General features: G+C 38.2%; 1 protein-coding gene across 1 annotated transcript in view; it reads left to right on the forward strand.

Moving 5' to 3' along the window:
- Positions 1–2,142, forward strand: part of LOC128698274 (uncharacterized) — a 930,221-nt gene extending 928,079 nt beyond the window's left edge. Inside the window, exon 7 of the mRNA XM_070098682.1 lies at positions 571–2,142. Within this exon, the coding sequence (XP_069954783.1) occupies positions 571–641 (71 nt within the window). The 3' untranslated portion in view covers positions 642–2,142. The remainder of the gene's footprint in view (positions 1–570) is intronic.
- Positions 2,143–16,123: the final 13,981 nt, after the last annotated feature.

Here is a 16,123-nt window from a genome sequence, read left to right on the forward strand (position 1 = left end):
GTCGTGCCGAATAGGCAGAACTTGCGATCTTGGCTTAAATAGCAACGCTCATCTTGCCATATAGGACAAATGAAAATTTGTGTATGCAATAATTTCGCCTAAATCATTCTGAACCTAACGAAAAAAATATATTTCACTGTGTTTGTTTAGTATTAAATTATTATAAACAAATCTAAAATATATTTAGTTGGGTTAGGCTAAAATAAATTTTTCTTGTTATAATAAGGTTAGGTAAGTTTTCTAAGTTCCTTTTGGTGCAAAATTATAAATTTTTACATCAACATTAATGAAAAAAGATATATCTTTAAACGTATAAGAGAAAATTTTAGAAAGGACTTAATTTTAAATGATTTCTTGCTAATTGACCAGTTTTACATATTCGGCACGACATATTATATATATGTATATATATATGTATATATATATGTATATATATATATATATATATATATATATATATATATATATATATATAATGTGTGTGTGTGTGTGTGTGTGTGTGTGTGTGTGTGTGTGTGTGTGTGAAATTAACACACACATTGAGGTATAACAGTTTTTTTATCTTCGCAGGAGTAACTACGTACCCCGCCTACAGCGTCGTCGTCTGCAGCATCATAGCCCTGACGTGGTTGAACAGTTAATCAGAGCAGAGAGAATAATTGCTTAGGGAAATATTTAGAAACGGACTGTGAGAGAGAGGGAGAGAGTTGGCACACGCACCGCCATCAGTACCATTATAAAACTGACGCAGTTGAACAGTTGATCAGAGCAGCAGGAACAGCAGTAAGGAAAAGAGAAAGTGACACGAGAGCCGTTGTGAGCAGCATCGTAGAACAGACGTAGTCCATCAGTTAATGAGACTGACAAGCAGAAGACTGAAGATAAAATGCAAGTAGCGGTCGACGTGGAAGGAGAGTCAACGAATTTATGTGAGCAACACGTCCTTTCTAGGAGTCATGGAGGAGTTGCACTAGTCTCCTCTACACATAATTGTTCTCAAGAACTACTCCAGTGCAACTACGACACACTGAGGCTTAAACCCTTTTTCAGGCACCCTACGTGACCAGCACATACAATGGATCGTACACCCGTTTAAGACACACCCGCTGTTGCTGGTACACACTTGACTCACTACGTATAAAGAAGTCGGCTGCATCACTATAAATTTTCTTCCACTTGTTTCTCCTATTTTGCTAATTTTCATCACAAGTCATTGACACACTTTGAATGTAATCACTATTACATTTAATCTAACTCTGTAAAGGAAATGAGCAAGTTGCAACAAACTCTCTTATTACGACAACATTTCGCGGTATGTATCAGCTGATTAAACACACACAACCCTAAGTTGCTTGAGTTTAAAGTTTGCTCTACAACACAAGTGTTTTATCAATGATCCAAAAATTCTCTATCTCTTGCTATTAATGTAATATTATAAATGTAATTATTTCACATATAATTTTGATAGTCATTTCCAATATATTTGATCTTATTTATATCCCTTGTAATAACATTACTGTCATTAGTACGAATATTAAATTATACCATTGTGAAATATTACTAATTATATTGCCATTTTAGTGTTATCATTCAATTATATTATTATTATTATTTGTATTAGTAAGAGGAATGGTACTATTATTATTATTAGTAGTAGTAGTAGTACCTGCAGTAATAGTAGAAACAGGAGCAATACTAGATGCAGTGGTCGTATTACTAGCAATAGCAACAGTAGTTGTTGTAGTAGTGTGGTAGTGGTAATATTAGTAGTTCTAGAAATAGTAGTAGTAGTAGTAGTAGTAGTAGTAGAAGTAGTAGTGGTAGTAGTAGTAGTAGTAGTAGCTGTTGTTACTTCATTATTCCACGTAAAATACTAAGAGTAGTTATAGAAGGAGTTGCAGCAGAAGTCTGGTATAAATAACAACAGATGCCAGAGCTGTCTCAGAAGCACATGAATGTAATATTTTAAACATATATTCAAGAAAGAAGGTGCTTTCCTGTGTAACATTTATACTCATTTCACTGTAATTTGCAAGGTAAAAAAAAAAACGACAGTAATTATGGCATTAGGATTACTGGCAGCTTTCCTGCAGAATTTCAACAGAGAGTTTTCTGGTGTAGAAATTAAAACTTATTGAAAAATGTTTAGTTTTATGCCAAAATATAAAAGGTGAACGTATTTCCTTTCGATTATTTACTTACATGTTTTTTTCATAATGTATATATATATATATATATATATATATATATATAATATATATATATATATATATATATATATATATATATATATATATATATATATATATATATATATATACATATATATATATATATATATATATATATATATATATATATATATATATATATATATAGTGTGTGTGTGTGTGTGTGTGTATGTACTCACCTAATTGTGGTTGCAGGGGTCGAGACTCCGCTCCTGGCCCCGCCTCTTCACTGATCGCTACTGGGTCCTCTCTCTCTCTGCTTCCTGAGCTTTGTCATACCTCTTCTTAAAACTATGTATGGTTCCTGCCTCCACTACTTCACTTGCTAGGCTATTCCACTTGCTGACAACTCTATGACTGAAGAAATACTTCCTAACGTCCCTGTGACTCGTCTGAGTCTTCAGCTTCCAGTTGTGACCCCTTGTCACACATACACACACACCTTGTGTGTGTGTGTGTGTGTGTGCGTGCGTGCGTGCGTGCATGTGCGTGCCTCCTCACCTATTTGTTTCTGCAGGGGTCGAGACTCAGCTGCTCCTGGCCCCGCCTCATCAATGATCGCTACTAGGTCCTCTCTCTCCCTGCTCCATGAGCTTTATCATACCTCATCTTAAAGCTAAGTATGGTTCCTGCCTCCACTACCTCATTTTCCAGACTATTCCACTTCCTGACAACTCTGTGACTGAAGAAATACTTCCTAACATCCCTTTGACTCATCTGAGTCTTCAGTTTCTAATTGTGACCCATTGTTATGTGTCCCTTCTCTGGAACATCCTGTCTCTGTCCGCCTTATCTATTCCTAGCAATATTTTGTAGGTCGTTATCATGTCTCCCCTAACCCTCTTGTCATCTAGTGTCGTCAGGCCTATTTCCCTTAACCTTCCGTCGTAGGACATTCCCCATAGCTCTGGAAGTAGCCTTGTTGGAAACTTTTGCACTTTCTCTAATTTCTTGAAGTGCTTTACCAGGTGTGGGTTCCAAGCTGGTGCTGCATCCTCCAGTATGGGCCTGAAGTACACGGTATACAGTGTCCTGAACGATTCCTTACTGAGGTATCGGAACGCTATTTTCAGGTTTTCCAGGAGCCCATATGCTGCAGCAGTAATCTGGTTAATGTGTGCTTCCGGAGACATGTTCGGTTTTATAGTCACCCCAAGATCTTTCTCCTTGAGTGAGGTTTGCAGTTTTGGCCACTTAGCTTATACTCTGTCTGCGGTCTTCTTTGCCCTTCCCCTATCTTCATGGCTTTGCATTTGGCTCGATTAAATTAGAGCAGCCAGTTGCTGGGCCTCGTGTGAAGCCTGTCCAGGTCTCTATGTAGTTCTGCCTGAACCTCATCTGATTTAATTCTTCTCATTAACTTTACATCATCTCCCAACAGGGACACTTCTGAGTCTATCCTTTACGCCATGTCATTCACGTATACCTGTGGAACCCCGCTCGTCACAGGTGCCCACTGTGATACCTCATCTCGTCCCATGACTCGCTGTTGCTTCCCTGTCAGGTATTCTCTGATCTATTGCAGTGTTCTTCCTGTTATACGTGCCTGATCCTCTAGCTTCTGCACTAATCTCTTGTGAGGAACTGTGTCGAAGGCCTTCTTGTGTGTGTGTGTGTGTGTGTGTGTGTGTGTGCGCGCGCGCGCGGAAGCCACATTGGGATGGAAATTTTTACTTCTAGATCTTTCGCAGACTCGTGCGTCGCCAGGAGCTATGCAATGTTGCAAGACAGCAACAGATAGCAGAGAAAATTCTCCGGGGCAAGGCAGAGGGTATCAGTGGTAACCCAAGTGCTGAAAATTTCCAACCAAGACAGGACTCGCAGCAATGGTTTCAAGTTGGAAAAATTCAGATTCAGGAAGGATATAGGAAAGCACTGGTTTGGTAATAGAGTTGTGGATGAGTGGAACAAACTCCCGAGTACAGTTATTCAGGCTAAAACGTTGTGTAGTTTAATACATGAGTGGGTGTGAGTTGGACCTGCCTAGCTTGTGCTGCTGGGTCTGGTGCCGTGCTCCATCCTTGAGTGGAGGTGACCAGACTGGGTGGGTCATTGGGATAATCCGGGGGGAGGGGACATGGACCTGCTCCGCATGGGTCAGTAGGCCTGTTGCAGTGTTCCTTCTTTCTTATGTTCTTATGTCGCAGAGTGAGGGCCACCACTGAACCCAGCACCTACCTCCCGTCCCCTCATACCTTTCCGAGGTAAGGGGATGTGTTGTACCATTGAGGTTTAAGGAAAGCAAGTTACGTAATATTAAGGAAAAGCATCTAATCGATATCAACTGATCAATTATCATACGGAATCATTATACCTAAGTGGTTAATACATCCCGACCTCAAGTTATATGTAACACTGCATTATTATACGAGTCAAATTAACTAGTTATCAACTTATACTATTATACAGAGAATGTTTGAACATATTTACCTATCCTCCCCCAAGCAAATTGCACTGTTTGATAACAATATTACCCCAGAGGCGATAACTCACTCTACCCGACATCACTCGGCTATACTAAGGAACTTACGTATACGCCATTACAAGCGATACAAGATGTAAAACAACCACAGCTGTAGTCCCATAAACTTGTGTAATCGTACTTGTATGCAGTGTCTAAGCATGCATATATATATATATATATATATATATATATATATATATATATATATATATATATATATATATATAAATGTCGTGCCGAATAAGCAGAACTTGCGATCTTGGCTTAAATAGCAACGCTCATCTTGCCATATAAGACAAGCGAAAATTTGTGTATGCAATAATTTCGCCAAAATCATTCTGAACCTAACGAAAAAAATATATTTCACTGTGTTTGTTTAATATTAAATTATTGTAAACAAATCTAAAATATATTTAGTTGGGTTAGGCTAAAATAAATTGTTCTTGTTATAATAAAGTTATGTAAGTTTTCTAAGATTCTTTTGATGTAAAATTATAAATTTTTACATTAACATTAATGAAAAAAATATATCTTTAAACGTATAAGAGAAAATTTTAGAAAGGACTTAATTTTAAATGAGTTCTTGCTAATTGATCAGTTTTACATAATCGGCACGACATATATATATATATATATATATATATATATATATATATATATATATATATATATATATATGGAAGTCTCCATATCGCTGGACCACACATGCGAACCCGGATTTTGTTATTAATTTGTCTAACAGACTTTAGAGTTTGGATTAAGCTTCGCTCCCACAACTAGTTATGTTAATTATATAGATCTAGCTAAGTCGTTTACTCTGTTGGATAAACATGTTGGCCTGATATGTGTATGGTACCTTACTCCCACCTGTGCTTCCCAACTGCCCTTTACTTTTTATCAAAGTATACAAGGATCTTATAACGATCAGACTTTGCGTCCCTCGAAAAGCGATAAATCTGATTCCTCTGTCATTTTAGATGAAGATGAATATTCGGATAAGATGAACAATTTACTAAGGGATAATGAAGTGTACGCACCTCTAAGAACCCCCTCGAACAGGTCAACTCTCACTTCAATAAACGACTTAAAACGTTATTGAAGGGGAATGATGAATCAATTAAATGTCTGTCAGCTAGGTCAACAACTCGTATATTTATGGATTAAACCCATAAACTAGGGAATCCAGCTAGTCCTCTTATAAGTTCAATAGGCTCGGCTGCATACAACCTATCCAAATGGTTAGTTAAACTGTTAACCTCCCTGGTCGAAAAGATTTCGAATGTTCATAATAAAAATGATGTTGACCTTACAGAGAACCTCCAGAAACTGAATTATCATAATACTTTACTCTTGTGAGTTTTGATTTCGCAACACTGTTTACTAGAGTCCCTGTCCCTGATTTACTTATGTATCTAGAAGAGGAAGTAGAAAACTTCTCCATTCACTCCCCCAGTAACATAATTATTGAACTTATTAAGCTTTGCGTGACGGACTGCAAGTTTGCATTTGAAAGTAAATAATACCCTCAAAAACAAGGCATGGCCATTGGAAATCCGATTATGCCATTGCTCAGTAACTTGTATAAGGAATTCTATGAGTTTAGAATCATTGAAGAAATTCTCCCTAGTAAAGCCCAGTGGTTCAGATACGTAGACGATGCTCTCTGTGGCTTAGAGATTATAATATTAATGAGTTCCTTCCTAGACGCAATGAGTTAGTACCCTCAACTAAGTTTACAACAGAGCACGGAGTAAATAACAAACTGACTTTCCTAGATGTTCCAGTTCATCGTGTTGACATGAAATTTAAATTTATAGTGTACGGGAAGTCAAATAATGCGTCGTCATACATTCAAAATTATTCCATTCATTAATCTAGGGTTAAAAGAAGTGTTTTCCTTACAATATTTTTCAGAGCTTTACGTATTTGTAACCCGTATTATCTGGATAATGAAATTAACAAGATAATCAACAAACCCACTAAACTGATATATCCAGGGATTTTGTTGAGAAGGCGTTATTGGCAGCCATGAATACTTACTACAGGACTGAGCCAAGGGAAGAACCTTCAAGAAAAAATATAGTGCTTATGCTTTAAAATATGAATATGACCAGCCTTTGTGATGCATTTAGAAAAAAATCAATATAAATATGGTCTTCAAGAGCATCAGAACAGCGAAGCAGAAGTTGATTAAGAATACATGACCCAACATTGATGGTGGTGTTTACAAGGTCCCATGCACACTGTCTTTCATACGCCGGGCTGACTGGTAAATCACTTGAAATCAGATTAGCCCAACATCAGTACTTGGTAAGGATGGATGAGGAGTCAAATGCAGTCTTTAATCACATTAGTGCTTGCACTCATCTGCCAGGGTTGGCAGATGGTCACTGTACCCAACAGTTCCGTTATGGAAAGGAACATAACTGAATCCTCTCTCATAAAACATGATAGAAATGCCTTATATAATTCAAGTGATGGAATGTACAAACTCGACAGTTATTTAGTAGAATCAACTGAGCAAAATTTTAAACAAAGATGCTATACAAAATCACCGGAATGATCATTATGTAATGGATCCTCGTGAGGAGTTGGTGTCGTTAGACAAGCTTTCTCCGCACCTTTCCTTGACTTTTTGCCCGTCAGGAATCCTCCACAACTGGGCCACAGTACACAGAAAACACCGGGAGGCTTTACGTTCCCTTAAGTGGGTGTAAGGAAGACAGTGCTCATATTAACGCTCAATTACTCCAGTTTCGTTTTGAGGGTAAACTATGATGGACTGTTCCACACGCTTCGCCAGCCAGAGATTGCGACCCACGTTCGGTTGTCATTTAAGGGAAATTCCATACTGTTGGTAAGTCTGCTTAGTCCCTGCATGCGAGTACAGTTACACAAGTTTATGTGATTACAACCACGGTTGTTTTGCATCTTGTATCGATTGATCACGATTGTTGTATAATATCTTGTGTGTGAGTTTCTTAGGATAGCCTAGTGAAGTTGGGTAAAGTGACTTATCGCATGCGGGATTCTCGTGTCATGAAACAGTGCAACTGTCACGGCGGATGATAGGTAAATATCCTGGTAGTAAGTAAATATATAGAGATTTCTTCTGCTGACACTTTTTGACGTATAATAATTAGTATAGGTTGACAACTAGTTAAATCTGATTCGAATAATAATGCAACGTTACATATAGCTTGAGGTTGGGGATGCAATAACAACTTAGATCAATTGATTCTATACAGTAATAGATTAGATGATATTGATTAGATGCAGTTTTGGGCTGACTACTGGGTTTCCTTAATATTCTGTAGCTTGTTTTGTAAACCTCTGAGGTACCCTCCTCCTCTGACCCCAGAAGACTGTGAGAGGAAGGGATGTAGGTTTTTGGGTCGGTGGGGCCCTCACTCTGTGACAAAGGTTACAAATGATAATTTCTGTCTTGCCTCAGAGAATTTCCCCTCGTATCTGTTTCTGTTTGTAATATTGCAAAGCTCATGACGACGCACGAGAGTGCTCAAGTTCTAGAGCTGAAGATTGCCATCCCATGTGGCTTGTTCTGCATTATTATGATCGCCTGTTTGCGATTGTTTATATATATATATATATATATATATATATATATATATATATATATATATATATATATATATATATATATATATATATATATATATATATATATATATATTAGTCACAGTAGTAGTCGTAGCAGCAGTAGTATCAGTATTAGTGGTAGAATACCATTAGCTGTGTAACAATTCGCCATGTTGTGATTCACCTCTGATCCACAATATCCCATATAACACTATTGTATGACAACATTGATTACCACAAGATGATAATACAATTAATAAATAATAACAGGTTAGTTCTTCCTCTTTTCACTTTAATTTTTTGGCGCTCACCACTCGGAGAAATGTCTTCCTGTAATACATTGCGATGCTCACTCTGCACCACTCATCATCTATCATAATCCAATACATAAAAACTGACACATACAGATAATAACATTAAGCCCGTTTGCTGGAGTACCTCTCAAATCACACTCTCCATCCTGAGTACGCAAATTTCCTATGTATAATCACTAGATTTTATCAGCTATTAATATTCGTTGCCATTTACACATATAATGATCGGGAAAGCCTGATATTATGTAACGCGGCTGCTGTACTAATTCAATAGCCTACCCATGGAAATTAATTTTTCTCTCTCCTGGTTTCATTTCCCTGCTGACAAAATTTTCGGAGAACATGACTCACGAAATTATAATGACACGATTGCAAACAAATCCCGCCCGTGGTATGGTTTTTTTTCGGAGAACATTCAGAGAAGTCCCCCCCCCCTGCCCCTCAGCCCCTACTAACAGTAACTGTCTTAAGATTAATGAGATGACATACACAAACGTCTCTGGTTTGGCATATTCGGCAAGGGCGTTTTCTGCCGAATAAGCAAAATAATTTCCCATAAATCTGCGGAAATCAATCTATATTATTAATGTTAAGCAATATTAATGTGTTATATATATATATATATATATATATATATATATATATATATATATATATATATATATATATATATAACACAAATATTAATACAACTTAATATTTCAGTTTCCAAAGAGGGTATATTTTGTAAAATATTAAAGAGAATAAGAGAAATACCTTCCTGAAACAAAATAAAAATATAGAAATATAAACTTATAGGTAACTTCATTTCTCGTTAAGTCCTGTTAAGGCCTGGTCACAGACCGGGCCGCGGAGGAGTTGACCCTTGGAACCCTCTCCAGGTACACTTTTGAAAGTTACAGGTTCTACGCTCAGTGTCTTCCTACAAAGAGACACTGAGTAGCGTACTCTCCAATAAATTTCACCCTCCTCCTCTTCTCTTGGGAAATCTTCAAGTCGAAGTTGTCTTATGGTCTCGAAACTGAGATTCCCAACATAATAACGAATAATTGGGCCAGTTAGGGATTTAAAAATATGGATTTTTCTGTATATACAGAACTTTCATTCCCAAGTGTTCAATACCGGGAAATGAAAGTTCCCCATTATTTTAAAGTCGTTTTCTCACTTCCTCAGCCATCACTTGAGGTTAGGGTTTAACGAGCAATAATTGGGGCTGGTGAATGACTGGTTAGTTCTCTATATTACATAGGTAAAGTAAAGACGGCAGGAATTTAGAGGAAGACATAAGTTGTTAGTGTTGTTTACTAGTATCACTTCCAGATCTGTATACAGCTCCTACTAGCTATCCACAGCAACTCCCAAATTTTGATTAGAATTTGCAGCTGATTCTGCTAGTTTATTGTGCACCCCATATCCACTTTGTGGATGGTAGTGCAAGAGCATATGGATACCTAAAAGGCTTAGAAACCAGGCCCGAGAAAGGTTAACGGGAGTTCCTCTGGATTTATTTTTATTGTTGACTTATCTGATGCCAGAAAATTCAGGAAATTTGGTAAATGTGTGTGGTATCATATTTTTAATAACTTGATATGTCACATATGTTATTATGTTGCCTCTCTATATATGCACTAATAAGTGAACAATTAAAACGCACAGCATTCAAGATAGCGGCCATAGGACAGACCACATACTTTGCATTTAGTTTGATCATTATGTATCCGCCAGAAGTACTTGTAAACAATACTAAGCCCGGCTACTACAGCTTCAGTCAGGATGTTCACATTGCAATTTACTTCATGAACGTACTTATGTATGTTCAGGTTATCATAGCGAATGATAGATCTACACAAGTTTCTAACTGCACTCCTATTACAGTTTCATTATTCAGTTACTTTTTTTAATATTATTTGTAATGCAAGACACAGACTTAAAGTTATATTTTACAATTTAATTTAGGGTGCTTTCTTTGGTCTACTTTTATATTTTGTGTATGATTAGCCACGTCACATTGAATGGATTTTGTTGGCATCTAGGAATGTTTATACGGGTCCCTTCCTTTCAAAGCCGCATAATCCACAATCCAGAACACCACACCTTACCATGAAGCATTTCGTCACTATCCCTATCTCCACAAGCATCAAGGTCTCCTTCATCCACTCCTGCCTCACCCACCCACTATCCTTCCAGCAGTTTTTCCCGACTCGCCGCTTCTAGGAGGTACAGCCCAAGAGAGGGGGTGATAGACGAGAGCTAGGTTCTTGGCTCTCGCTTCTAACGCATAGGTCTACTATCCCTCTCCTAAAATCCACATTTCCCTCTCCTTATCAGTTATGCTTCTTTATTTCCCCAAGAAGAAGAAATTCCCAGGGTTCTCTAGGTTGGTCTTGGACACATATCTGCATCTCCTGCGGTTAAATAATAGGCAGAACTTTTGTCCTACAAAACTTGGGTATATAAGTTAATCGGTCTTCAGAGTACCGAGTTGACCTGACGGGGTGAGACCTGAGTGGTTATCCTCTTTTCCAGGGATCTTCATGACCCATAGCACTCCTCCCCTTCAACAAAAATTACCCATTATATACATTTTTATATGGGTCATTGACATAGCTCTCATCTCCACATGTGTATGTTGAGCTACGACATCTGCTTTCTCAAGCAACAGAACAACTACAGGCCTTTCTCTCCTCACATCGGTTTAACTAAATAATCCTCAGGCCAGATATGTAGTTTTCTTTTATGTACAAAAGTATCTCTGATCTTCCAAGAAATCTCTTATCCTAACGTTTACTGGCCTTTACAGTCCAGTTAAGAAATTTCTGCATGGACAAAGACTTATGTGGTTACGGGGATGACTTATAATTATAAAGTACCACTATCCCTTCTCTCGACTTAAGTGGTTTCACTTCACTGTTAAAATTTCCCAGATTGCATACTCTAATTTTTCTGACGGCAAGGCAGCAGTGAGCTAGAGAGTTTTCATTTTAGCCAGGACCTCTGATGATCCTCGTCAGAGCTCTGATAACTGCTTTCTTCAACAAGTCTGATGAGAAGTGGCAATCGTGCCATGTAAAAGGAACAATAGATGAACAGTGATGGATTCATGAACTGCAATTATACTCACTTGTGTTGGGCTCAAAAGCCCGCTGGTTACTGGGTTTATGGTAATCTACCCAGATCGTGCATTAGTGCTCAACTTCGCAGTCAATTGTACTACAATACGTCAAAGTAGACTTACCTGGGTTTGTGTATCGAACCCTTAAGAATAACCCGGATATCCGATGTCGTGATTGAAGAATAGTGTCTCGGTGCACTAGTCTATGAAGATAGTTCTCAATACACTCAGTATACGACACTGCTTTGTCTTTCATTCGTTATAAATTCACAGTAATATCACTACAGAAAGCTGCGCACACTTGTCTTTAATATACGGCAAATGTGGATTGTCTTTATACAGAAAAACGTGTGAATCAGCGTTCTTTGTTCGTTATCCCAGCCTTAATGTTTCCCCTTGCAGGATTTAAAGCAATGTAACCCGAGGCGCCCTCCATTGGCCTGGCGTGCCATCAGCGTTTCCTCCAACACAAAAGAAGCGTCGATCACGCATATTTCCTTTGCTTGCCAAACTTCCACCATGAAGCAGTGCAGAATGCTTGAGTTTTGCTGTCTGGGCATAGATAACAATTCATGCTATCTTTAACATGGTAATTAAGTGGGTGCAGGATTTTCCTTAATTGTCCTGCCAAGGTAAGAGATTAATTGTCTCTCATTAAACCACACGTGATTGCGATACTGGTCAGCCATGACGTGACTTACTGGAGTACCCGGGTACGGACACGTGTTCCAAATTAAAGTGTTGACCTGGAAGCTAGACGCTATCAGCCCCTCTGGAGGGCTGAGTTCCTCAACATAAGAACATAAGAAAGAAGAAACACTGCAACAGGCCTACTGACCCATGCAGAGCAGGTCCATGTCCCCCCCCAGGATTAACCCAATGACCCCCCCCCCGGATTGGCCCAATGACCCACCCAGTCTGGTTACCTCCACTCAAGGAAGGAGCACTGCGCCAGACCCAGCAGCACAAGCTAGTCAGGTCCAACTCACACCCACCCACACCCACTCATGCATTTATCTAACCTATTTTTAAAACTACGCAACGTTTTAGCCTGAATAACTGTACTCGGGAGTTTATTCCACTCATCCACAACTCTATTACCAAACCAATGCTTTCCTATATCCTTCCTGAGCCTGAATTTTTCCAACTTGAAACCATTGCTGCGAGTCCTGTCTTGGCTGGAAATTTTCAGCACGCTATTTACATCCCCTTTATTTATTACTGTTTTCCATTTATGCACCTCGATCATATCAACCTTAATTTCACGCCTTTCGAGAGAGTGCAGATTCAGGGCCCTCAGTCTATCCTCATAGGGAAGACTTCTGATACATGGGATCATCTTTGTCATCCTCCTCTATACGTTTTCCAGAGCATTTATATCCATTCTGTAATACGGTGACCAGAAAGCAGCATAGTGTAAATGAGGCCTAACCAAGGATATATAGAGTTGAAGAACAACCTGAGGACTTCTATTATTTATACTTCTAGATATGAAGCCAAGAATTCTGTTAGCTTTATTGCGAACACTAATGCACTGTAGTCTTGGTTTCAGATTACTGCTAACCATAACTCCTAAATCCTTTTTGCAAGCAGTAGTATTAAGATCTACATTATTTAGTTTATATGTGACATGGTTATTTACCTGTCCAACATTTAGAACATTGCATTTGTCAATATTAAATTGCATCTGCCACTTCTCCGACCATTGCATCAGTCTATTCAAATCATCCTGGAGTGCTCTAGTGTCCTCATTAGAATGAATTGGACGGCCTATTTTGGTGTCATCAGCAAATTTGCTTATGTCGCTATTTATTCCCTCATCTATATCGTTTATGTAAATTGTGAACAACAACGGGCCCAACACTGACCCCTGAGGAACACCGTTTGCGACGTGCCCCCATTCTGATTTCTCCCCATTTATGCAAACTCTCTGCTGCCTATTTGTCAGCCATGCCTCTTCCCAGGAAAGAATTTCTCCTCCTATTCCGTGTGCCTTAAGTTTCCTCAATAGCCTCTGGTGTGGAACTCTATCGAAAGCCTTACTGAAGTCCATATACACAATATCATATTCATTACCATGATCTACCTCAAATACCTTTGTGAAAAAAGTTAGTAAATTCGTAAGACAGGAACGCCCCTTTGCAAAACCGTGTTGAGATTCATTAATCCATCTGTGCCTATCAAGATGGCTACGAATTGCTTCGGCAATTATTGATTCCATAATTTTTCCCACTATGGAGGTAAGGCTTATTGGTCTACAGTTCGAAGCCGAGGACCTGTCACCTGCCTTGTAAATAGGCATTACATTTGCCATTTTCCACTTATCAGGCACTATGCCAGTTTATAGTGATATGTTAAAAAGATTAGCCAACAGGCTTAAAGGTTCTGAAAGGGGCTGATACCCCCCCCCTTCTGGATAAATTTTCTCCACAATTCTGAACCCTTTTCTGCTTCTAATTCCTTTAGAAGTTACAAATCTATCAAGGAAAGCTTCTGCAACGTAGTAGTCGACAGCAGCTCTTTAATTTCCGGAAAACCTTTAATTCTCCATTGACATCAGGAAAACTCATTTCTTCTCTGGCCATTTCCACAAAACTTTACATACTGAAATCATAAAAGTCTTAATACCATGGAAATAAAACATATCTCATTCTCTTGTAATAAGTTCTGAAAAGTCATGTATGGCTGACGATCTTAAATGAATTTCTGAGGACACTAGGATTTATTGGTTACAGGACCGAACGAGTTTCTTCCTATATATACAGTTTGTAACACTACACTATGACTTGCTTAATTTTTAAAACCGGGCAGAAATACATTAGATTGACAGTATCACACGCTTTCTTAGCCGCTTATCGAGAGTACTTATTTTGCATCAGGCAGCCTCCTACAGTAAAATGGGAAAGATTGTGATACGTGCAAGGCACGTATCACAATCTTGCACGTATCATAATCTTCGACAAGTCTAAGATTACGATATGTGTGGAACAGTTAGTTATCTTTACTGATATGTTTCACCTACACAGTAGGCTTCTTCAGTCAAATACATCGGCTTCTGACTGTTTTTGACTGTTTTAGGTGAAAAATTTCATCAATAAAGATACCCAACTGTTGCACATGTGACTTAATCTGCATCCTCAGGGCTCACTTGAGAACTTAGGAATTCGAGACTACTGACCGCCAGTATAAAATTTTTTTTAGTTTAAAATTTACTTCATCAGTAATGTTTCTACGAGGTTGCCAGCGTGGTCGACCAAGTTCCTCTAGTAGATCACTATATCATCTAAAAATGGTAGTGATTACATACAAGATACGAGACTAAAGATGAAATTTTTAACTCTGATAACATCATGATGCAGTCCTCAGTGCTCAGGCCATTTTGAAATAGATGCATTCTGACACCATCTTAAAATGTAATGTTTACCCTATGTTTATCTGCAAGATGGTTTACCACTAAGCTGGTTTTCATATCTAGTGTGGAAAAAAAGGTTTATCACATGAATCTAGGATTCCGGCTAATATTAGTTCATTTTATTTGCTGTAAACTCCACAGATTCAATACAAAATCTCCGATTTCTTTATAAACACAACAGGCGAATGTCATGGAAATAACCCGAGCTCAATTACATTTTTCTTTAGTAAAGTGTTTCATGAATATTAAAGGCTTCCTGCATTAATTTACACAAACAACTCTCAAATAGGAGTTTAAAAGTTATGGCTGCATTTCGGTCTGACTTGGACCATTAACCATCCACTAATTAATTGACCAAGACAAACAGAGAGAATAACAACGAGTTATTTGTGTATTCTTCCAGTCACGGTATTGTGCCTTTTTATTTTTCAAGAAACCTGCATCGCCTTCAATTGGAGACAGCCAGGGAAAATTCCTTTAATGGTTTAGGTATAAACCATTAATCCTCTTAACTCTCAAACTTGCATCCTGGGAAGGAGCAGCAGATTCCACTTGCATACTTGGGACTCTAGCATCAAGTACATCACACTGAGTACTAGTGGTAGTTATCTCAAATTATTCATATTAAAAATTAAAACCTTCCAGATAAATTTAGCTGATGTTAAACCACACCACGAGTTCGATCCCCACCAATGGTATGATTTGTTTGCATTCGTGTCATTACGATTAGGCGACTTTAGCTGATGTTACTTGATCTTTATTTCTGAATTTTAAAGATTTAGCAAGATAATGACTGGGAGACAGATTGTTCTTTTCTCAGAATCCTGGGCTAAGTGATAAGATGCTGAGCAGTCCAGCTGTGCAGCTACAAGGAGGATGCTGGTTTTACCTTGCTTTCAACTGAAGGTTTAATCAGTTTTAAGGCTTCTAATGAGCTTATTTTACTCTAAGTATATGAACTGCAGCGTTTACGACTGTGGTTATTTTAGG

This window comes from Cherax quadricarinatus, chromosome 63 (assembly GCF_038502225.1).
Source record: "Cherax quadricarinatus isolate ZL_2023a chromosome 63, ASM3850222v1, whole genome shotgun sequence".
NCBI classification, from domain to species: domain Eukaryota; kingdom Metazoa; phylum Arthropoda; class Malacostraca; order Decapoda; family Parastacidae; genus Cherax; species Cherax quadricarinatus.